The sequence below is a fragment of the Dendrobates tinctorius genome, unplaced genomic scaffold (assembly GCF_039654945.1).
Source record: "Dendrobates tinctorius isolate UK_male_01 unplaced genomic scaffold, ASM3965494v1 ptg000100l, whole genome shotgun sequence".
Taxonomy (NCBI): domain Eukaryota; kingdom Metazoa; phylum Chordata; class Amphibia; order Anura; family Dendrobatidae; genus Dendrobates; species Dendrobates tinctorius.
Genome location: NW_027361768.1, coordinates 6,473,188 through 6,497,762, shown reverse-complemented (window position 1 = coordinate 6,497,762; position 24,575 = coordinate 6,473,188). Strand labels below are relative to the sequence as shown.

Genomic DNA, 24,575 nt, shown 5'->3' with positions numbered 1-24,575 from the left:
TACACCCTGCCTTTTCAGTTCACCCATAATTGTATTTTTTTTTTCCCTCTAGTGGGTGATTCACCCCATAAATCCATTGGACCTACATTTTTCTACTTGCAAAGCACCTGGATCCATAGTCCACTACATCATCAACGACACCAAGAGTAAATCCACTCCTACTATTGTCAAACATTTAGTGCGGTAATTATTATTGTGTTTCTATACCTAGCTTGTGACAGGCATGCACAGAACCTGTCCCCAATCACCTGCGGCTCTTTTTAGCAACCTATCCCCAGCTTCTGTACACATTCTAGATCTCATACATAGAGCGCCAGTGTTTTTATTTATATCTAAAATATATAAAAATTACCGGCACCGCTATTGTGGCGCCCCTGAGGCTCAGTCGCCACAGAGGTACTGCACCTCCTCCTGAGGTGTGGTATGCCACCATGCAGGTAAGGTGGAGACTCCTGACCACGCTCCAACACCTGCACCCCACACCACAAAGTAGTGTAGCAAAGCACCTTCGGCGGCTCCCTGCTTTGAGTGTAGCAAAGCACCCATTGGTGGCTCCCTGCTTGGAACACGAAACGTGCTGGGAGGTGGGTGGAGTTAGATTACATTACAAGGAGCGGGAAGAATTTAGGACAACAGTCAGTCAGTCGATTAGAGAGTTGGAGAGAAGAAGATCCCTGGAGAGAGGAATAAATGGAAGTGCTGCAGCACATCCCAGTGATCTGGGTCTGCTGGCACGGGAAAGGAAGAGAAAGAGCAACATAGACTGAAAGCCTGATTCTCCATAAGAAAGAAAGACTAGTACGGAACGTGAGGAGTAAAAGGGAACAGAGGACGTGGGTTAGAAGAGAACCCTTCCTAGAAGTTCCAAGCGCAAGGCCGGGGCCCGGTTCCCGAGGTTGTATGGATACTAATGGTCCTGCAGCAGACACCGGAGGAATAGAAGTAGTGACCACTTTATTCCCATACAAGACTTTGGGGCACAACAGCAACTGGATAGTGAGCTGGGACTTAGTAGCAAGAAGTCCCCGATGCAGGCTACAGCTGTCTGCCGTACAAGTAGAGTTCATAAGAACATCGAACAGGAGGAACTCCAGTGTAACTCAGTACTAGGAGTACTTCATTTAAAGGCGCTATAAGAGGCGTTCAGAAAGGCACATGTTGGCGGAGTGTTGGAAAGGAGTATTCCATCTGGCCTGGAGGTTGACTGAGTCCCTGACCTGGAGGACACGGGACAGAGGCAGGCACCTGTTTGTACAACAGACTGTGAGTAAAGCTTTGGAACTACGTGCCCTGGTGTCCTCCACTTATTCCCACGCCAACCTGCCCAGCACTGCTACATCACCTGCGCCTGACACTACACCATCTACATATCACTTCACCTACTCTGCCCTGGGACTACAGCCCTGCCTGTGGAGGGCTATAACATCACTGCTGCACCACACCATCTGTCCCAGGGAATCTGTCTGCAGCGTCGGCTTATATCTTCATTGCCGAACGCCACAGGTGGCGTCATGACTTACACATTGATACGAAACATTTACAATGGGCGCCCAGGGCCACGGGCCGGGTTCCAGCTACCGTGACATCTCCCCTTTGAGGACCATCGGGCCCGGTACCGAGTACCCCACTGCCCTGGGTGTGAGGGCAGCCCACTATCGCCTGGATACTAAGGGCTTAATATTAGCAAATCATGTAAAATTTAACTCAAGGATATTTCTTCACTTCCTAAAATCGTTAAAAGCAACAATTTCTTAATCCTCTGGAAAAATTCACCAAGGCTCATCTATTTTTTTTTTTTTTTTATAGATACAATTTCGCTAAAACCAAACTTACATCTAACTTGTCAATTAAGATTATTTAAGCATGAAAAATCATTAATAAGGTCTATAATCCAGATTGACATCATCTTGCTCACTTAAGGCACTCACTTTCTTTATAGGATTTACAAATTACTTTCTTAAATCAGAGTTATGTCACACAAAATAGTCATCGCTATGTACACATGGTTCCGAGCAATTACTATGGAGGGAGGAAGTGTGGAGAGCACCTTATCAGCGCGCACACTGGAGGTCACAGTGTGCAGTGCCCATAGAGGGGAGGATGAGGTATGTATCTCTGAGGGAGTGCAGGGTGCATGTGCAGGATTCCGGGTCCATAACAGACGTGCATGGGAGGGGTGGGAGTATTGTAATGAGGACAGGAGGCAGGGATTTCTTCCAGGCACCACACAGCCCGAAGCCTGGAAGAAATCACTAGGATAAAGACAATATAACATTTCTCAGCAACAAGACCATTAATATGAGGCATACAGGTAGGGCTAATGTAACATTTCTATCTCCAGTATGCCCATATCAATAGGTGATATACGAACGGGGGGGGGGGTCAGATTCCCTTTAAAAACCATGGGGAGAAATACCCTACCCACCCAAAAGGAGGGGGGGGGGGCAGAGTCAGTCAGGGTAGACACCTATATCCCCAATTTCAGTTTAATCTTTTTTTTCTTAAACCTAATTTTTTATTACAGCCACGCAGACATGAAGGATGGACAAGTCAGCCCTGCATGGTAGGAGGCAGGACAGCCCTTCATGGTGCGTGTCTGTGATTAGCAGTGAAGCTCCTCTTCGGTGCCAGTGACAGGAATGTTTTCCCTGTGTGTGCGCAGAGCGGCTGCACAGTGTGTCAACGAACAAGAATAGGAAGAGGTGAGCGGAGCCAGATAATAGGGAGTATGAGAGTGCCAAAGAGAGGAGAGATGGGAGAAACTAATGAGGAGAGGGGTTAAAGAGTACTGTGGAAAGGGGGTGAGAGAAGTGGAGTAAGATTCCTGAGGAGAGGGGAGAAACCATACAGCACTTTGTTCAGTATTGAGTAAAAGCATCCTTTTGAGCTAGCACAGCCATGAGTCTTCTTGTGAATGATGCAACCAGTTTTTCACACCTGGATTTGGGGATCCTCTGCCATTCTTCTTTCAGATCCTCCCCACTTTTGTCAGGTTAGATGGTGAACGTTGGTGGACAGCCATTTTCAGGTCTCTCCAGAGATGCTCAATTGAGTTTAGGTCAGGGCTCTGGCTTGGCCAGTCAAGATGGTCACAGAGTTGTTCTGAAGCCACTCCTTTGCTATTTAAGCTGTGTGCTTAGGGTCATTGACTTGTTGTGAACCTTCAGCCAAGTCTGAGGTCCAGAGCACTCTGGAAGAGGTTTTCATCCAGGATATCTCTGTACTTGGCCGCATTCATGTTTCCTTCAATTGCAATCAGTCGTCCTGTCCCTACAGCTGAAAAACAAATCCATAGTATGATGCTGCCACCACCATGTTTCACTGTTGGGATTGTATTGGGCAGGTGATGAGCAGTACCTGGTTTCCTCCACACATACTGCTTACAATTATCACCAAAAAGTTCTATATTTGTCTCATCAGACCAGAGAATCTTATTTCTCATAGTCTGGGAGTCCCTTCATGGGTTTTTTTTTAGCAAACTATGCAGGCCTTCATATGTCTTGCACTGAGGAGAGGCTTCAGTCCGGCCACTCTTTCACAAAGGCCAGACTGGTGAAGGGCTGTAGTGATGGTTGACTTTATGGAACTTTCTCCCATGTCCCTACTGCATCTATGGAGCTCAGACACAGAGATCTTGGGGTTCTTCTTTACCTCTCTGCCGCACGATCCCCCTGGGCCCATCCTCCAGTAAGCTGCGCTTCTCTTGTGCGTCCTTCCATGCAGGGACAGGAAAAACACTGAGGGAGTGTGGTGGACAGGGACTTTCAACCTCTCGTGTACTTTTCCTGTCCCTGGAAGGAGGAGGAGGAGGACGACGACCTCCATGGTGCTGTCAGGAGGGACGTCCTGGAAAGAATGGTTTTAGATGACGAGGAAAAAGCTAATATATTAACCCCTTAAGCCCCAAGGGTGGTTTGCACGTTAATGACCGGGCCATTTTTTTACAATTCTGACCACTGTCCCTTTATGAGGTAATAATTCTGAAACGCTTCCATGGATCCCGGTGATTCTGACACTGTTTTCTCGTGACATATTGTACTTCATGTTAGTGGTAAAATTTCATTCAAATAACTTGTGTTTATTTGTGAAAAAAACGGAAATTTGGCGACAATTTCGCAATTTTCCAACTTTGAATTTTTATGCCCTTAAATCACAGATACGGCACACAAAAAACTTGATAAGTAACATTTCCCACATGTTTACTTTACATCAGCACAATTTTGGAACCAAATTTTTTTTTGTTAGGAAGTTATAAGGGTTAAAAATTGACCAGCGATTTCTCATTTTTGCAACACCATTTTATTTTTACGGACCACATCACATTTGAAGCCACTCTGAGGGGTCTATATGATAGAAAATACCCAAAAGTGACACCATTCTAAAAACTGCACCCCTAAGGCTGTGTGCACACGCTGCGGATTTTGCTGCGGTGTACAGTACCATGATTCCCTATGGGAATCAAAAACCGCAATGCAGACGGTGCGGAATTTTCCACGCGGATTATCTGCGGTTTTCAATCCGCAGAAAGAATTGACATGTCAATTCTTTCTATGGATTCTGCTGCGGTTTGCCATCTCCTCCATTGAGGAGATGAAAAACCGCAGGGGAAAACCGCAGAGCAATCCGCAGGTAAAACCGCAGGTCTTTTGACCTGCGGTTTCACCTGCGTATTTTACAAAATACGCGCGGATGAATCCGCACCTAATCCGCAGCGTGTGCACACAGCCTTAAGGTGCTCAAAACCACATTCAAAAAGTTTATTAACCCTTTAGGTGCGTCACAGGAATTTTTTGAATATTTAAAAAAAAAAAAAAAAAAAGAACATTTAACTTTTTTCACAAAAAAAATAATTCAGGTTGAATTTTTTTTTATTTTACCAAGGGTAACAGGAGAAATTGGACTGCAAAATTTATTGTGCAATTTGTCCTGAGTATGCTGATACCTGCTGTGTGGGGGGGAACCACTGTTTCGGCGCATGGCTGAGCTCAGAAGGGAAGGAGCGCCGTTTGACTTTTTCAATGCAAAATTGGCTGGAATTCTGATCGGACGCCATGTCACGTTTGGTGAGCCCCTGATGTACCTAAACAGTGGAAACCTCCCACAAGTGACCCCATTTTGGAAACTAGACCCCCCAAGGAACTTATCTAGATATGTGGTGAGAACTTTGAACCCACAAGGGCTTCATAGAAGTTTATAACGTACAGCGGTACAATTAAGAAATCACATTTTTTCCACAAAAATGATCTTTTCACCCCCAATTTTTAATTTCCCAAGGGTAACAGGACCCTAAAAGTTATTGTGCAATTTGTCCTGAGAACGCTGATACCCCATATGTGGGGGTAAACCACTATTTGGGCACATGGCAGAGCTCGGAAAGGAAGCAGCGCCATTTGACGTTTTTGGCTGGAATTGAGATCGGACACCATGTCGCGTTTCGAGAGCCCCTAATGTACCAAAACAGTGGAAACCCCCCACAAATGACACCATTTTGGAAACTAGACCCCCCCAAGGAACTTATCTAGATGTGTGGTGAGCACTTTGAACCCCCCAGTGCTTCACAGAAGTTTATAATGACCGGGTGTGAAAATAAATAATACCATGACAGTCTGAGTACAAAATGGCCACTCATGACGCTTGGCTCCTGTAACCCCATGTGACTCCCATGATGAGTGTAACGAAACGCGTAGGGAGAAGGGGTAGCGCATCTGGCAATATGGGCAGTATATGATTGAAGCCTGAAAATTGGTGAGACCGTTCCTTTTTTATCATGGGGTTGTCTTGTCGTGTTTAACAATCCTTAATTAAGGAATGCGGTGTAAGTAGGAGTGTGCAGGATAGAAGACACATCCCATAATGTTTATAACATGGCCCGCATGCATATGTTTACCAATGAATCCCTCTGAATTATGAGGGACTAAGCTGATTGTGCTATGGTTTTTGTATATTATAAATGTGAAGTTTCAATATATGGCGGATATATTTCAGTATAGGCATTGGAGGATGATATGCAATACTGGATTACAAGTTAGATTGGTTGGTACCGCACTTTATAATTGAATTTGTATTTGTATGCAACATCCCTATATTGGTTGTGATAAGTTTAATACGAAGTGGTTAATAGACCATTACAACTAGGAGGTACCATAGGCCTACGGGTAGTTGCAATACATTTGTATATACAGGTACCGGGATAATTGAGTTTATGGTGTGATTTGACACCTAGAAGATAAAAAGGGCTGATGTTTGGGCATATATGTACTACGCCTATTGGCATATTTCATTATAAGGTACCTGTTCCAACAAGAGGAGAGTATTTGTTGGGTTTGCAATATAGCACATCAACTATTTTATGTGTTGTTTGTTTGTTTGAGCACCTTGTATTTTATCCTCAAATAATAAAAGTTAGATTTTAAAAATATCCGATTGCTACAAAACGTATATAACGACCGGGCGTGAAAATAAAAAAATCGTATTTTTTTCCACAAACGATCTTTTAGTCCCCATTTTTTTTATTTTCCCAAGGGTAACAGGAGAAATTGGACCCCAAAAGTTGTTGTCCAATTTGTCCTGAGTACGCTGACACCTCATATGTGGGATAAAACTACTGTATGGGCACACGTCGGGGCTCGAAAGGGAAGTAATGACGTCTTGGAATGCAGACTTTGATGGAATGGTCTGCGGGTGTCATGTGCATTTGGAGAGCCCCTGATGTACTTAATCTATTGAAACTCCCCACAATGACCCCAGTTTGGAAACTAGACCCCCCCACGAAATTTATCTAGATGTGTGGTGAGCACTTTGAACCCCCAAGTGCTTCACAGAAGTTTATAACGCCCGGGCGTGAAAATAAAAAGATCATTTTTTTCCACAAAAATGATATTTTTGCCCCCAATTTTTTATTTTCCTAAGGGTAACAGGAGAAATTGGACCCCAAAAGTTGTTTTGCAATTTGTCCTGAGTAGGCTGATACCCCATATGTCGGGGTAAAACACTGTTTGGGTGCATGGCAGAGCTTGGAAGGGAAGGAGCACCATTTGACTTTTTCAACTCAGAATTGGCTGGAATTGAGATCAGACGCCATATGTTGCATTTGGAGAGCACCTGATGTGCCCAAACAGTGGAAACCCCCAATTCTAACTCTAATCCTATCCCCAACACACCCCTAACCCTAGCCCTAACCCTAGCCCTGGCCCTAACCCTAATGGGAAAATGGAAATAAATACATTTTCTTTTAATTTTATTATTTTTCCCTAACTAAGGGGGTGATAACGGGGGGTTTGATTTACTATTTATGGAGGTTTTTATATTTGGCAGCTGTCATATGCTAAAAGACGCATTTATTGTAAAAATAGTTTTTGCATCACCACATATAGAGAGCTATAATTTTTCCGCATTTTGACCCACCGAGTCATGTGAGGTCTTATTTTTTGCGGGACGAGTTGACGTCTTTATTGGTATCATATTCGGGCACGTGACATTTTTTTATTGCTTTTTATTCCGATTTTTGTGACGCAGAATGAACAAAAACCAGCGTTTCATGAATTTCTTTTGCAATGAAAACTTTTATATAAAAAATTATTTTTGCATCGATTTATTCTGCGAGCTATAACTTTTTTATTTTTTCGCTGATGATGCTGTATGGCGGCTCGTTTTCTGCGGGACAAGATGACGTTTTAAGCGGTACCATGGATATATATATGCGTCTTTTTGATCGCGCGTTATTGCACTTTTCATTCGGCGGTATGATAAATCATTTTTTGCTTCGTTTTTTATTTTTATTTTTTAAGGGGTTTGCTAAAGGGGTTAACTAATGGGACAGTTTTATAGGGCAGGTCGTTACGGACGCGGTGATACCAAATATGTGTACTTTTATTGTTTTGGGTTTTTTTATTTCCAAAAAATGAATTTATTGGGGGAATATTTTTTTTTTTCTAATTTATTTGGCGATTTTTTTTTTAATTATTTTAACACTTTTTTTTTTTTTTTTTTTAACTTTATTACATAGTCCCAGGTGGGACATCACTGTCCTGTGACAGATCGCTGATCTGTCACATCACAGATCACTGTGACAGATCAGCGATCTGTCACAGGCACTGCTGCAGACTTCTTCATGCCTGCACTTTGCAGGCACTGAGGAAGCCGGCTTCCTGCAGGCCCCCGCCGCCATCTTGGATTCGGGGGGCCTGCAGGGAAGGAGCCCCCCGCAGCAGCGCTGCACATTGCGCAGCCGTGGGGGGCTCAGGGAAGCACGGAGGGAGCCCCCTCCCTGCCGATGCTTCCCTTTAACCCCCGGTACACCGCGATGTACAATGGGTTAACGTGTCGGGGGCGGTCTGTGACCGCCCCTGACACATTGTGCCGGGTGTCAGCTGTGATAATCAGTTGACACCCGGCCGCGATCAGCGGCGCTCACGACGTGGGCGCCGCTGATTGCTATGACGTACTATCCCGTCCCTGGGAATTAAGTCCCAGGGCACATGGATGGGATAGTACGTCTCATGGCAGAAAGGGGTTAAACACCTTCTTCTCCACGGTATTCACGGTGGAAAATGAGATGCTAGGTGAAGTGCCGAGAGACAAAGAAAACCTTATATTAAGGGTCACCAATCTAAACCAAGAAGAGGTGCGAAACCGGCTAAATAAATATTAAAATACATAAATCTCCAGGACCGGATGACATACACCCACGAGTATTAAGAGAACCAAGTAATGTAATAGACAAACCATTATTTCTTATATTTAGGGACTCTATAGAGATGGGGTCTGTTCCACAGGACTGGCACATAGCAAGTGTGGTACCAATATTCAAAAAGGGCTCTAAAAGTGAACCTTGGAAATTATAGGCCAGTAAGTCTAACCTCTATTGTTGGTAAAATATTTGAAGGGATTCTGAAGGATGTTATTCTGGATTATCTCAATGAGAATAACTGTTTAACGCCATATCAGCATGGGTTTATGAGCGCAGCGCCAGCAAAATCAGACCAGCCCACCCAACGCTAAGTATAGGGTAAGCTGATCTCATGCACAGTCATGCAATCGGAGGAGATGACAGGAGGAGGCGCGGCCGGGGCGGAGCTTAGCGACAGCGCTGCGCCCAGAAATGCTAGTCTGAAACTAGCCTTAGTGACAGAAAGCAGAGGGTGGTTATAAATGTTATATTCACTAAGTGGGTCGCTGTGACCAGTGGGGTACCGCAGGGGTGCCTGTTATGAATGGGTCACCGAGGAGAAAAAAAACAAAACAAGCTAAGCCAAAGAAAACCAGAGAAGTTGGTAACTATGCAGATTGCAGATCTGATCTTACCACACAACTAGCAGTAGCCGTGGAGCGTGCCTATGATGTTCCTAGATGCCTTGTCACGGCCAGAGGACGACATAAGCCTAAAGCAAGAAAAGGGAAAACTAACTGCCCCAGAGCAGACCCCAAAGGAATAGATAGCCCCCACACATGTATTGACGGTGAAACAAGATGAAGGCACAAACACAGGCAGGAAAATAGGCTGAGCAAATGATGGGGCCCAAACTAACTAGACAGGAAAGGAAAGGCAAGTCACTGTCTGCAACCTGCAAAAAACCCTACAAAAATAATGTCCAACACTTCTGATAGCAAAATTAACCCTGAAGTCACTAGAATTCTCCCACTATATCAGCACTCTGGAATATTCTGAGACAGAGCAAAAATAGACCGAGCTAGTAAGGGACAAAAAGCCAATTGGCAAAATACTGATAAATGAGAGGAAATTCAGCTCAGCCCCCAGCCGGGGCTGGCAGACCACACAAAAAAACTGAATAGACCAACAAAATCAAGTGTGAACATTAGTAGAAAAAACTTAGCTTTAGATGACTGGAACAGAGCTGAAAACCAAGAGCTGACAAGCCAGAAGGAATCACCAGCAACTGAATAGGGTGTCGGCTGTATTAAATCCAATCTGAGAATCCTGAGATCCAATCGTCATCCTCATTCTCAGGTAGCAGATCTCCACCAATCAAACCAGCCGCACCACCTTCCCGTCACCTCCAGAGGGAGTCCAGAAGGGGAACTCACAACTGGTGAGAATGAACTCACAACAGTACCCCCCCTTGAGAAGGGGTCACCGAACCCTCATCCATGCCACCAGGCCGATCAGGATGGGTCCGGTGAAAAGCACGAACCAATCTATTGGCATGAATATCAGAGGCAGAGACCCAAGAATTATCCTCCTGAACATAACCCTTCCATTTGACCAAATACTGGAGTCTCCGTCTAACGAAACGAGAATCCAATATTTTCTCTACCTCATATTCCACATTGCCTTCGACCAACACAGGGTCAGGAGGTGCTGCCATAGGAACCACTGGCTCAACAAACCTCTTCAACAGAGATTAGTGAAATACGTTATGGATCTTGAACGTAACTGGAAGAGCCAATCGAAACGAAACAGGATTAAGAATTTCCAAAATCTTAAAAGGACCAATAAATCTTGGCTTAAATTTAGGAGATGCAACCTTCATAGAAATATTTTTAGACGACAACCAAACCATATCACCCACTTTAAACCGGGGACCAATGGTCCTATGCCGGTTGGAAAATCGCTGGGCCTTTTCCTGAGAAAGTGACAACTTATCCACCACTTGGTCCCATATCTGCTGCATTCTCTTAAACCACAGTGTCCACACCTGGGCAGGACGAAGATTCCACTTGCCCTAAAGAGAACCGAGGATGAAACCCAAAATTACAGAAAAAGAGTGACATCAAAGTGCCAGAACTAGCTCTATTGTTCAGCGCGAATTCGGCCAAGGGCAAAAATGAGACCCAATCATCCTGATCAGCAGATATAAAACATCTCAAATAAGACTCCAAGGTCTGGTTTGTTCTCTCAGTCTGTCCATTGTTCTGGGGATGAAACGCGGAGGAGAAGGATAAATGAATTCCCAGATTGGAACAAAAGGCTTTCCAGAATCTGGAAACAAACTGGACTCCTCTGTCGGACACAATGTTCTCAGGAATCCCATGTAACCGAACCACCTGTTGTAAAAACAAGGGCACCAACTCAGCAGAAGATGGCAACTTTGGGAGTGGTACAAGATGGACCATCTATCACAAATCACCCAGATAACAGTCATTCTCTGAGAGACAGGAAGATCAGAAATAAAATCCATTGAGATATGTGTCCATGGCCTCTTGGGCACCGGCATCAGAAACCCACTAGAACGAGAACAGGGTTGAGACTGAGAACAAGTCCCACAGGACTGTACAAAATTCCTGACGTCACGAGATAAGGCAGGCCACCAAAAGGACCGACTCACCAAATCTCTGGTACCAAAAATACCTGGATGACCAGCCAATGCGGAGCAATGAATTTCAGACATCACTCTCTTTCTCCACTGGTCAGGAACATACAATTTTCCCTTCGGGCAACGCTCAGGTTTATCCTCCTGAAATTCCTCCAGGGCACATCTCAAATCGGGCGAAATGGCAGAAAGAACTACCCCCTCACCTAGGATGGAAGTAGGCTCGGTCACACTAAGAGAATCGGCAAAGAAACTAGTAGAAAGGGCGTCTGCCTTAACATTCTTAGTGCCCGGAAGAAAAGAGACCACAAAATTAAAACGCGTGAAAAACAAGGCTTATCTAGCCTGTCTAGGATTAAAGCGTTTGGCCGACTCCAGATAAATCAAATTCTTGTGATCGGTGAGGACCACAACTTGATGTCTAGCTCCCTCCAACCAATGTCTCCACTCCTCAAATGCCCACTTCATGGACAACAATTCCTGATTCCCCACGTCATAGTTGCGTTCAGATGGGGAGAACTTTCGAGAAAAGAAGGCACAGGGATTCATCTTAGAAGTCACCGGGTCTTTTTGGGACAAAATGGCTCCTGCACCAATCTCAGAAGCATCTACCTCCACCTGAAATGGAAGTGAGACATTAGGTTGCCGTAAAACTGGAGCTGAAGTAAATCTCTGCTTAAGCTCCTGAAATGCTGAGATAGCCTCAGGAGACCAATTCAGCACATCAGCGCCCTTCTTGGTCAGATCAGTCAGTGGTTTGACAATACCAGAAAAATTACCTATAAATTTACGATAGAAATTAGCAAAACCCAAAAACTTCTGGAGGGCCTTCAACGAAGGAGGCTGAACCCAATCATAAATGGCCTGTACCTTGGCCGGGTCCATTTCAATAGTCAATGGAGATAAGATAAATCCCAAAAATGAAATCCTCTGTACACCAAAGAGGCATTTCGATCCCTTAGCAAACAGGGAATTCTCTCTCAAAATACGGAACACAGTCCGGACGTGTTCCACATGAGAAACCCAATCACTAGAAAAGATCAAAATATCATCCAGATGATCAAAAACTTATCCACAAAGTCACGGAAAATATCATTCATAAAGGACTGGAAGACAGAAGGGGCATTAGTGAGCCCAAAAGGCATCACCAGGTACTCAAAATATCCCTCCGGAGTATTAAACGCCGTCTTCCATTCATCCCCGTGCTTGATGCGAATAAGATTATACTCCCCCCTGAGGTCAAGCTTAGTAAACCAGCAGGCACTCTTAACTCTGGAGAATAAATCAGACATCAGAGGTAACGGGTACTGATATTTAACCGTCATCTTGTTAAGGGAACGACAATCAATACACGGTCTTAATGAACCATCTTTCTTGGCCACAAAAAAAAAAAAACACCAGCACCTAAAGGTGACGAGGATGGTCTAATATGACCCTTCTCCAATGACTCCTTAATATAGGATCGCATAGCATCATGTTCAGGTACTGATAAGTTGAAAAGCCGACCCTTGGGAAATTTACACCCAGGCATCAACTCAATTGCAGTCTTAACTCCTATGAGGAGGCAAAGACGCAGACTTGCTCTCACTAAATACATCAGAAAAATCGGCCAGATAATCAGGAATATCAAGAGACTGAGGAGAGGTGGAGAAAACAGGAGCGTCCCTAAGAACACACTGACAACCCCAACATACCACAGACCTAGATTTCAAATCCAAAACTGGATTATGAGTTTGCAACCAAGGAAAGCCCAGAACAATAGTATCATGCAAATTATGCAGCACCAAAAATGTACAATTTTCTTGGTGGTCTGGGGCAACCCGCATCGTCACCTGGGTCCAAAACTGAGGTTTATTCTCCGCCAAACGAGTAGCATAAATACCCCTCAAAGGAATAGGCGTCCGCAGAGGCGTCATGGAAAAACCACAACGTTTAGCAAAGTCCAAATCCATCAGATTCAACGCTGCTCCTGAATCCACAAAAGCCTTCGTGGAAAATGTGGATAAGGAGCAGATCAGTGTAATTGCCAAAAGAAACTTAGGTTGTATACTGCCCACAGCAAATGTGTGTGCAAAACGTTTCTCTCATTTTGGGCAGACAGAAATAGTATGAGAGACGTCTCCACAGAAAAAACAGCTTATTACGCCTTCTAAACTCCCGACGTTGCGCCCTAGACAAAACTCTATCACATTGCATAGGTTCAGACATTTGTCCAAAAGGTGGCAACTCCTCTCGTGTTGTTTTGCGTTCACGTAAACGCCGATCAATTTGAATGGCTAATGACATAGAATCATCAAGACCAGAGGGAACAGGAAATCCCACCATAGTATCTTTTACGGTTTCTGACAAACCCTTCCGAAAGAGAGCTGCCAAGGCACCATCTTTCCAGGTAGTAAGGACTGCCCACTTTTGGAATTTTTGACAGTATAACTCTGCAGAATCCTGACCCTGGTTCAATGCCAATAGGGCTTTCTCAGCTTGATCAATAGCATTAGGTTCATCATACAACAACCCCAAGGCTTGAAAAAATGCATCCACATTAGTCAGAATAGGATCTTCAGGTGTCAAAGAAAACGCCCAATCCTGGGGATCACCACGCAGCAAAGAGATGACAATTTTAACCTGCTGCGCAGAGCTCCCCGATGAGTTAGGCTTCAAGGCAAAAAATAATTTACAATTATTCTTAAAATTCAAAAATTTAGACCGAGCCCCAAAAAACACATCAGGAGTAGGGATCCTTGGTTCAGCAGCATGAGAATGAGCGAGATAGGCGGAAATTCCCCGCACTTCAGCAGTGAGCTGCTCCACACGATCAGACAATTGCTTAATCTCCATTTTAAAAAAAAAAAATCCTCCTACGGCCCCTGAGAAAAAGAGTTAAAGATATACAAATAAAAAAAAAAAAAAAAATCTGACTTTTTTTTTTTTATAATTCTTTCCTGCTTTTGAGTACCCTAGAATCTGCGGTAAGGCTGGTGATTCTGTTATGAATGGGTTGCCGAGGAGAAAATAATGAGTATGAGGTTCTGCAGCAGCTGAGGTGTGCAGTATGAAATTCTGCAGAACAGTAAGGGTGTGTGCACACGCTGCGGAATCCGCTGCGGATTAATCCGCACGGATTTTGCAAAAACCGCAGATAATCCGCAGGTCAAAAGACCTGCGGATTATCTGCGGTTTTGCCTGCGGTTTGGTCCTGCGGATTCACTATCTCCACAATGGTGGAGATAGGAACCCGCAGCGGTTTCCGCAGAAAGAATTGACATGCAATTCTTTCTGCGGATTCAAAACCGCAGCAAATCCGCGCGTTTTTTTCCGCAGCGTCAGCACAGCGGTTTTTTAGTACCATTCATTTGAATGGTACTGTACACCGCAGCTAAAACTGCTGCGGGTCCGCAGCGGCCAAAACCGCTGCGGAAACGCAGCGGATTCCGCAGCGTGTGCACAGACCCTAAGGGGTTCTGCCCCCTCCCCCCCAGGTTTGATCATCCTGGCTACGCCCATAGTGTGAATGTAGCATATATATATATATATATATATATATATATATATATATATATATATATATATATATACACACACACACACACACAGTACAGACCAAAAGTTTGGACACAGTATAGTATAATATATATATATATATATATATATATATATATATATATATACACACATACATACACACACACACTCTATGACTTATCTCTGCTAAGATAAAGCCTAGATCCTCAGGCTACATTCACACTATGGGCGTAGCCAGGATTAAAACGGGGCGGGGGGGGCAGAACCCCATACTGTTCTGCAGAATTTCATACTGCACACCTCAGCTGCTGCAGAACCTCATACTGCACACCCCTACACTTGAAAATAAAGCCTGCACCTTAAGAAGATGTGGTGGTAAATGCAGTCTATTTATTCCAACTATCAGTTGATGTTACTGAAGACGAGCAATGCCTGTCCTGGGCGTCCTTTTGGGCAGCTATGAGGTGTACCTGACTGGTGCTAAAAAAAAAAAAAAAAAAGGAGTGTTAGTCTGTGTGCTATCCGGCTTTCATTCTTTTTGGTACAGCTATGCTATGGATAGACAGCTATGGATAAATGGATATATAAATAGAGCAGATTTCTAATCTGCTTTTGCTATTGAAAACATTAGCTATGAGCTCAAAAACCTTTCAGGTGATGCAGTTTTTTAAAAAGCTGATCTGCTTTTGCAACTGAAAAACGTATACTCAAAAAACGCAGGAAAAACGCTGTGTGTGAATGTAGCCTTAGATCAGGAATGTAACAGCCATTTATAGGACATTTCATAACTTTCCAAAATTCCTATGAAAAAATATTCAGCATATTCTGCATTGAACTACTGTACCCAATTTATTATATATTTTAGGAGTCGGAGTCGGTCCATTTTATTCCAACTCCAACTCCACCAAAATGAGCACCGACTCCACAGCCCTGCTGCACACACTCGGGTGCCCTGCCCTACACACACACGGACGCCAGCGGCGGGCGCTCTGCCCTGCACACACTCAGGCGCCCTGCCCTGCACACACTCAGGCGCCAGCAGCGGGCGCCCTGCCCCATACACACTCGAGCGCCAGTACCCCGCGCACACACGGACGCCAGCAGCAGGCGCCCTGCCCCGCGCACACACGGACGCCAGCAGCGGGCGCCCTGCCCCGCGCACACACGGACGCTAGCAGCGAGCGCCCTGCCCCGCGCACACACTCGGGCGCCCTGCCCCATACACACTCGAGCGCCAGCAGCGGGCGCCCTGCCCCATACACACACGGACGCCAGCAGCGGGCGCCCTGCCCCGCGCACACACGGACGCCAGCAGCGGGCGCCCTGCCCCGCGCACACACGGACGCCAGCAGCGGGCGCCCTGCCCCGCGCACACACGGACGCCAGCAGCGGGCGCCCTGCCCCATACACACTCGAGCGCCAGCAGCGGGCGCCCTGCCCCATACACACTCGAGCGCCAGCAGCGGGCGCCCTGCCCCATACACACACGGACGCCAGCAGCGGGCGCCCTGCCCCGCGCACACACGGACGCCAGCAGCGGGCGCCCTGCCCCATACACACTCGAGCGCCAGCAGCGGGCGCCCTGCCCCATACACACTCGAGCGCCAGCAGCGGGCGCCCTGCCCCGCACACACACTCGGGCAACAGCAACGGGCGCCCTGCCCCATACACACTCGAGCGCCAGCAGCGGGCGCCCTGCTCCGCACACACACTCGGGCGCCAGCAGCGGGCGCCCTGCCCCGCACACACACTCGGGCGCCAGCAGCGGGCGCCCTGCCCCGCACACACACTCGGGCGCCAGCAGCGGGCGCCCTGCCCCGCACACACACTCGGGCGCCAGCAGCGGGCGCCCTGCCCCGCACACACACTCGGGCGCCAGCAGCGGGCGCCCTGCCCCATACACACTCGAGCGCCAGCAGCGGGCGCCCTGCCCTGCACACACACTCGGGCGCCAGCCGCGGGCGCCCTGCCCCGCACACACACTCGGGCGCCAGCAGCGGGCGCCCTGCCCCGCACACAGTCGGGCGCTTTGCCCTGCACACACACTCGGGCGCCAGCAGCGGGCGCCCTGCACACACACTCGTGCGGCTGCAGAGAGTTCCGGGATAGCAGCCAATCACACGGGGACACAACACACGACTCCAGAGAGCCAGACTGTGATTGGGTGACTGGAGGGCACGGCTGGACCTAAGGCCCGGAGCCGGCCGGTGAGAAGGTCCCGGCACAGGAGCGGTCGTGTCACACACGGCACGCCAAGCAGTCCGCAGCAGGTACCGAGCGGTGCTCTCCTGGAGAGAACCAGGGCCTGTCAGCTCACACACATAACCGGTAACAAATCAGGTCAAGGCTTCGGCCACTCACCAGAAATACCAGGACGCAGGCCGGGTCACTGACAGGCAGGAAGATGGCGGGTCTCATTGTCAAGGGGCCTGTGTAAGCGGCGGTGGCGGCTCAGCAGCTCTTACAATGACTCGGTATACTACCGCAGCCGCCTAGGTCTGTAACAACGGCTGAGTCAGTGAGTAGATGTTAAAGTGCATTGGCTCCCTGGAGGTATGATGTCACGTGGCTGCGGTCACGTGAACGGAAAGCCTTCAGGCGTCTTCCGGCTGCTTCCAGAGCGCGGTGCTGTTGTGTGCAGCACGAGCAGGATGACGGGGTCGTGTCTCCCTATGGGGCAAGTTTGAACCTTGACTGGGCTCCTTCCAGGTATATATGCTTGAAGATAGCAGACTTTCTGGGCTGCTGCCGCCTGGCCCTGACTGCAGCCCATACATGACACTAGAATATATGTGCTCCTCCGGGGTATAACTAATTAAAGCCAGCAGAATATATGGGCTCTTGCCAGGTCCTGGCTGCAGCCAATACAGTCTAGTCTCACTGGTGAAGACACTAGACTATATGGGCTCCATCCAGGTATACAGGGTGGTCCAAAAGTAGGTGGACAGAAAATAATAATGTTTATCTTGATTTATATATAAAACTAGCTGAAGAGCCCGGCGTTGCCTGGGCATAGTAACCAACTGTGGTTATAACAAATTATAATGATTATATTGCACTTAAAACCCGTGCATCTAATCCTATCGTGTGATACTGACTGCTGAGCCGTGTATCTAATCCTATCCTGTGTGATACTGACTGCTGAGCCGTGTATCTAATCCTATCCTGTGTGATACTGACTGCTGAGCCGTGTATCTAATCCTATTGTGTGATACTGTGTGCTGAGCTGCGTATCCTTATCCTTTGTGATACTGACTGCTGAGCTGTGTATCTAATCCTATCCTGTGTGATAGTCTGCTCAGCTGTGTATCTAACCCTATCCTGTGATACTGTCTGCTGAGCCGTGTGTCTAATCCTATCCTGTGTGATACTGTCTGCTGAGCCGTATATCTAATCCTATCCTGTGTGATACTGTGTGCTGAGCTGTGTGTCTAATCCTATCCTGTGTGATACTGACTGCTGAGCCGTGTATCTAATCCTATTCTGTGTGATACTGTGTGCTGAGCTGCGTATCTATTCTTATCCTTTGTGATACTGACTGCTGAGCTGTGTATCTAATCCTATCCTGTGTGATAGTCTGCTCAGCTGTGTATCTAACCCCATCCTGTGTGATACTGACTGCTCAGCTGTGTATCTAACCCTATCCTTTGTGGTACTGACTGCTGAGCCGTATGTCTAATCCTATCCTGTGTGATACTGTGTGCTGAGCCGTATGTCTAATCCTATCCTGTGTGATACTGTGTGCTGAGCCGTATGTCTAATCCTATCCTGTGTGATACTGTGTGCTGAGCCGTATATCTAATCCTATCCTGTGTGATACTGTGTGCTGAGCTGTGTATCTAATCCTATCCTGTGTGATACAGTCTGCTGAACCGTGTATTTAATCCTATCCTGTGTGATACTGTCTGCTGAACTACAGTTGTGGCCAAAAGTATTGACACCCCTGCAATTCTGTCAGATAATACTCAGTTTCTTCCTGAAAATGATTGCAAACACAAATTCTTTGGTATTATTATCTTCATTTAATTTGTCTTAAATGAAAAAACACAAAAAGAATTGTCCTAAAGCCAAATTGGATATAATTCCACACCAAACATAAAAAAGAGGGTGGACAAAAGTATTGACACTGTTCGAAAAATCATGTGATGCTTCTCTAATTTGTGTAATTAACAGCACCTGTAACTTCCCTGTGGCACCTAACAGGTGTTGGCAATAATTAAATCACACTTGCAGCCAGTTGACATGGATTAAAGTTGACTCAACCTCTGTCCTGTGTCCTTGTGTGTACCACATTGAGCATGGAGAAAAGAAAGAAGACCAAAGAACTGTCTGAGGACTTGAGAAACCAAATTGTGAGGAAGCATGAGCAATCTCAAGGCTACAAGTCCATCTCCAAAGATCTGAATGTTCCTGTGTCTACCGTGCGCAGTGTCATCAAGAAGTGTAAAGCCCATGGCACTGTGGTTAACCTCCCAAGATGTGGACGGAAAAGAAAAATTGACAAGAGATTTCAACGCAAGATTGTGCGGATGTTGGATAAAGAACCTCGACTAACATCCAAACAAGTTCAAGCTGCCCTGCGGTCCGAGGGTACAACAGTGTCAACCCGTACTATCCGTCGGCGTCTGAATGAAAAGGGACTGTATGGTAGGAGAACCAGGAAGACCTCACTTCTTACCCCGAGACATAAAAAAGCCAGGCAGGAGTTTGCCAAAACTTACCTGAAAAAGCCTAAAACGTTTTGGAAGAATGCTCTCTGGTCAGATGAGACAAAAGTAGAGCTTTTTGGGCAAAGGCATCAACATAGAGTTTACAGGAGAGAAAAAAAGGCATTCAAAGAAAAGAACACGGTCCCTACAGTCAAACATGGTGGAGGTTCCCTGATGTTTTGGGGTTGCTTTGCTGCCTCTAGCACTGGACTGCTTGACCGTGTGTGCATGGCATTATGAAGTTTGAAGACTACCGACAAATTTTGCAGCATAATGTAGGGCCCGGGGTCATGGGTCTTCCAGCAGGACAATGACCCAAAACACACTTCAAAAAGCACTAAAAAATGGTTTGAGAGAAAGCGCTGGAGACTTCTAAGGTGGCCAGCAATGAGTCCAGACCTGAATCCCATAGAACACCCGTGGAGAGATCTAAAAATGGCAGTTTGGAGAAGGCACCCTTCAAATATCAGGGACCTGGAGCAGTTTGCCAAAGAAGAATGGTCTAAAATTCCAGCAGAGCATTGTAAGAAACTCGTTGATGGTTACCGGAAGCGGTTGCCCGCAGTTATTTTGGCTAAAGGTTGTGTAACCAAGTATTAGGCTGAGGGTGCCAATACTTTTGTCTGGCCCATTTTTGGAGTTTTGTGTGAAATGATCAATGTTTTGCTTCATTCTCTTTTGTGTTTTTTCATTTAAGACAAACTAAATGAAGATAATACCAAAGAATTTGTGTTGGTAATCATTTTCAGGAAGAAAGTGAGTATTATCTGACAGAATTGCAGGGGTGTCAATACTTTTGGCCACAACTGTATGTATCTAATCCTATCCTGTGTGATACTTACTGTTGAGCCGTGTATAATCCTATCCTGTGTGATACTGGGCTCCCCCTGCAGTCTGTGTCAGAGGGTGGTCTGTGTTGGCACTGTAATAAATTGTGTTTATTTCCAGCTTTACAGAAGAACGATAACACCATAGAAATGATAAGAATAATAGGCCTCAGTTACTACAACTGTCTATAAAGAAAACTGTTGCTGATAGCAACCAATCACAGCTCATTTTTCATCTTTTAAACAGCTCTGGGACAGCGTGGCGAGTTTTGAGTTTCGTCTTTTATGTGGCGAGGTTGGTGTATGTGTGGTGAAATGGGTGCTGAGGGTGGTATGTGTGTTGAAGCACGTGGTAGTGTGTGGCGCATTTTGTGTGTGTGTGTTCATATCCCCGTGTGTGGTGAGTATCCCATGTCAGGGCCCCACCTTAGCAACTGTACAGTATGTACTCTTTGGCGCCATCGCTCTCATTCTTAAGTCCCCCTTGTTCACATCTGGCAGCTGACAATTTGCCTCCAAAACTTTTCCTTTCTCTTTTTCCCCATTATGTAGATAGGGGCAAAATTGTTTGGTGAATTGGAACGCACAGGGTTAAAATTTCGCCTTACAACATAGCCTATCATGCTCTCAGGGTCCAGACGTGTGACTATGCCAAATTTTGTGGCTGTAGCTGCGACGGTGTGGATGCCAATCATGGACATACATACATACATACATACATACACATTGAGCTTTATATATTAGACTAGCTGAGAGAGGAAGGGAGGGACGAATACAAAAACAACAACCCATGGTCATATTATAAAATTGCTTTATTAATTTGCAGGGCAAGGAACAAATAAAACATGCTAAAATGCTGGTTAATCATTGCCAAGGAAAAGGACACAATGAATCTTTTTTGCCAATGTGTACAAAATTACAATCATAGGAAAATGTATGCAATATAAAGGGTATATAATCAGGACCTACTAAGCACATATATAACAGTAGAAGTGCCCAGGGGCCATATGTTCACACAGGCCAATAATAGGAAAAATAAAAAAATCCACAACATAACTGGCACATATTTATTACCTGAAAAATGCAAGTGCAGGCATGCAAGAGGGTCCACGTGTCTGCCCCAACGAAGGTGTTCTGAAGCGCGTGTGTGACTACAAAATTTTGTGGCTATAGCTACGACGCTGCAGATGCCAATACATACATACTTTTTCCCCATTATGTAGATAGGGGCAAAATTGTTTGGTGAATTGGAACGCATGGGGTTAAAATTTTGCCTCACAACATAGCCTATGACGCTCTCGGGGTCCAGACATGTGACTGTACCAAATTTTGTGGCTGTAGCTGCGATGGTGCGGATGCCAATCCCGGACATACATACACACCCACATTGAGCTTTATTGGACTAGCTGAAGAGCCCGGCGCTGACCGGGCGTAGTAAGTAACTGCGGTTAGTTATAACAAATTATAATGATTATATCTAATACTGTATGTGTGTGTGTATGTGTATATATATATATATATATATATATATATATATATATATATATTTTATTATTATTGTTATAGTGCCATTTATTCCATGGCGCTTTACATGTAAGGAGGAGTATACATAAAAGCAAGTACAATAATCTTAAACAATACAAGTCATAACTGGTACAGGAGGAGAGAGGACCCTGCCCGCGAGGGCTCACAATCTTCAAGGGATGGGTGATAATATAGTAGGCAAGGGTAGAGCTGGTCGTGCAGCGGTTTGGTCGATCGGTGGTTACTGCAGGTTGTAGGCTTGTCGGAAGAGGTGGGTCTTCAGACTCTTTTTGAAGGTTTCGATGGTAGGTGAGAGTCTGATATGTTGTGGTAGAGAGTTCCAGAGTAGAGGTGATGCGCGAGAGAAATCTTGTATGCGATTGTGGGAAGAGGAGATAAGAGGGGAGTAGAGAAGGAGATCTTGTGAGGATCGGAGGTTGCGTGCGGGAAAGTACCGGGAGACGAGGTCACAGATGTATGGAGGAGACAGGTTGTGGATGGCTTTGGTTAGGGTTTTGTAATGGAGTCTCTGGGCAATTGGGAGCCAGTGAAGGGATTGACAGAGGGGAGAAGCTGGGGAATAGCGGGGGGACAGGTGGATTAGTCGGGCAGCAGAGTTTAGAATAGATTGGAGGGGTGCGAGAGTGTTTGAGGGGAGGCCACAGAGCATGAGGTTGCAGTAGTCAAGGCGAGAGATGATGAGGGCATGGACTAGGGTTTTTGCAGATTCTTGGGTGAGGAATGAACGGATTCGTGAAATATTTTTGAGTTGAAGTCGGCAGGAAGTGGAAAGGGCTTGGATATGTGGTTTGAAGGAGAGATCAGCGTCGAGGATTACTCCGAGGCAGCGAGCTTGTGGGACTGGGGAGAGTGGGCAGTCATTTACTGTAATTGATAGGTTCGTAGGGGGGGTCACGTGAGATGGGGGAAAGATGATGAATTCTGTTTTGTCCATGTTAAGTTTCAGAAATCTAGCGGAGAAGAAGGATGAAATAGTGGACAGATATATCTATATCTATTTGAGTGTAGAGCCCCGCCCACTCCGCATAGCCACATTCACTATAATATCCCACACAATCCCGTCAGCCAGAGCTACCGGACTACTACCCCTAATATCCCACATTGTCCCGTCAGCCAGAGCCACCAGACTACTACCCTTAATATCCCACATCATCCCGTCAGCCAGAGCCAGCGGAATACTACCCCTAATATCCCACGTCAGCCAGAGCCACAGGACTACTACCCGTAATATCCCACATCATCCCGTCAGCCAGAGCCACCGGACTACTACCCTAAATATCCCACATCAGCCAGAGCCACCGGACTACTACCCCTAATATCCCACATCATCCCGTCAGCCAGAGCCACCGGACTACTACCCTAAATATCCCACATCAGCCAGAGCCACCGGACTTCTACCCCTAATATCCCACATCATCCCGTCAGCCAGAGCCACCGGACTTCTACCCCTAATATCCTACGTCAGCCAGAGCCACCGGACTACTACCCCTAATATCCCACATCATCCTGTCAGCCAGAGCCACTGGACTACTACCCCTAATATCCCACATCATCTCGTCAGCCAGAGCCACCGGACTTCTACCCCTAATATCCCACATCATCTCGTCAGCCAGAGCCACCGGACTTCTACCCCTAATATCCCACATCAGCCAGAGCCACCGGACTTCTACCCCTAATATCCCACATCATCTCGTCAGCCAGAGCCACCGGACTACTACCCTAAATATCCCACATCAGCCAGAGCCACAGGACTTCTACCCCTAATATCCCACATCATCTCGTCAGCCAGAGCCACCGGACTACTACCCTAAATATCCCACATCAGCCAGAGCCACCGGACTACTACCCTAAATATCCCACATCAGCCAGAGCCACCGGACTTCTACCCCTAATATCCCACATCATCCCGTCAGCCAGAGCCACCGGACTTCTACCCCTAATATCCCACGTCAGCCAGAGCCACCGGACTACTACCCCTAATATCCCACATCATCCAGTCAGCCAGAGCCACTGGACTACTACCCCTAATATCCCACATCATCTCGTCAGCCAGAGCCACCGGACTTCTACCCCTAATATCCCACATCATCTCGTCAGCCAGAGCCACCGGACTTCTACCCCTAATATCCCACATCATCTCGTCAGCCAGAGCCACCGGACTTCTACCCCTAATATCCCACATCATCTCGTCAGCCAGAGCCACCGGACTTCTACCCCTAATATCCCACATCATCTCGTCAGCCAGAGCCACCGGACTTCTACCCCTAATATCCCACATCATCTCGTCAGCCAGAGCCACCGGACTACTACCCTAAATATCCCACATCAGCCAGAGCCACCGGACTTCTACCCCTAATATCCCACATCATCCCGTCACAGTCGCCATACAACTACCCCTAATATCTCACATCATCCCATCAGCCAGAGCCACCGGACTACTACCATTAATATCCCACATCATCCTGTCAGCCAGAGCCACCGAACTACTCCCCCCTAATATCACACATCATCTCATACCGTCAGCCAGAGCCACCGGACTACTACCCCTAAAATCCCACATCATCTTGTTAGACTGGGGTCAGAACCAGAGCGCTGAGTGGAACGGTCCTAACGTCCATACCAGGGATCCCTTTAAGAGAGGCCTGGCGTCAGAACCAGAGCGCTGAGTGGATTTGCCCTGACTTCCATACCAATGATCCCTTTAA

At 46.4% G+C, this 24,575-nt stretch overlaps 1 protein-coding gene across 1 annotated transcript in view; it reads right to left on the bottom strand.

Moving 5' to 3' along the window:
- Positions 1–17,358, bottom strand: part of LOC141099665 (endoplasmic reticulum resident protein 44-like) — a 204,946-nt gene extending 187,588 nt beyond the window's left edge. The window contains exon 1 of the mRNA XM_073587624.1: positions 17,151–17,358. Coding sequence (XP_073443725.1) covers positions 17,151–17,207 — 57 coding nt within the window. The 5' untranslated portion in view covers positions 17,208–17,358. The remainder of the gene's footprint in view (positions 1–17,150) is intronic.
- Between the last annotated feature and the right edge of the window lie 7,217 nt (positions 17,359–24,575).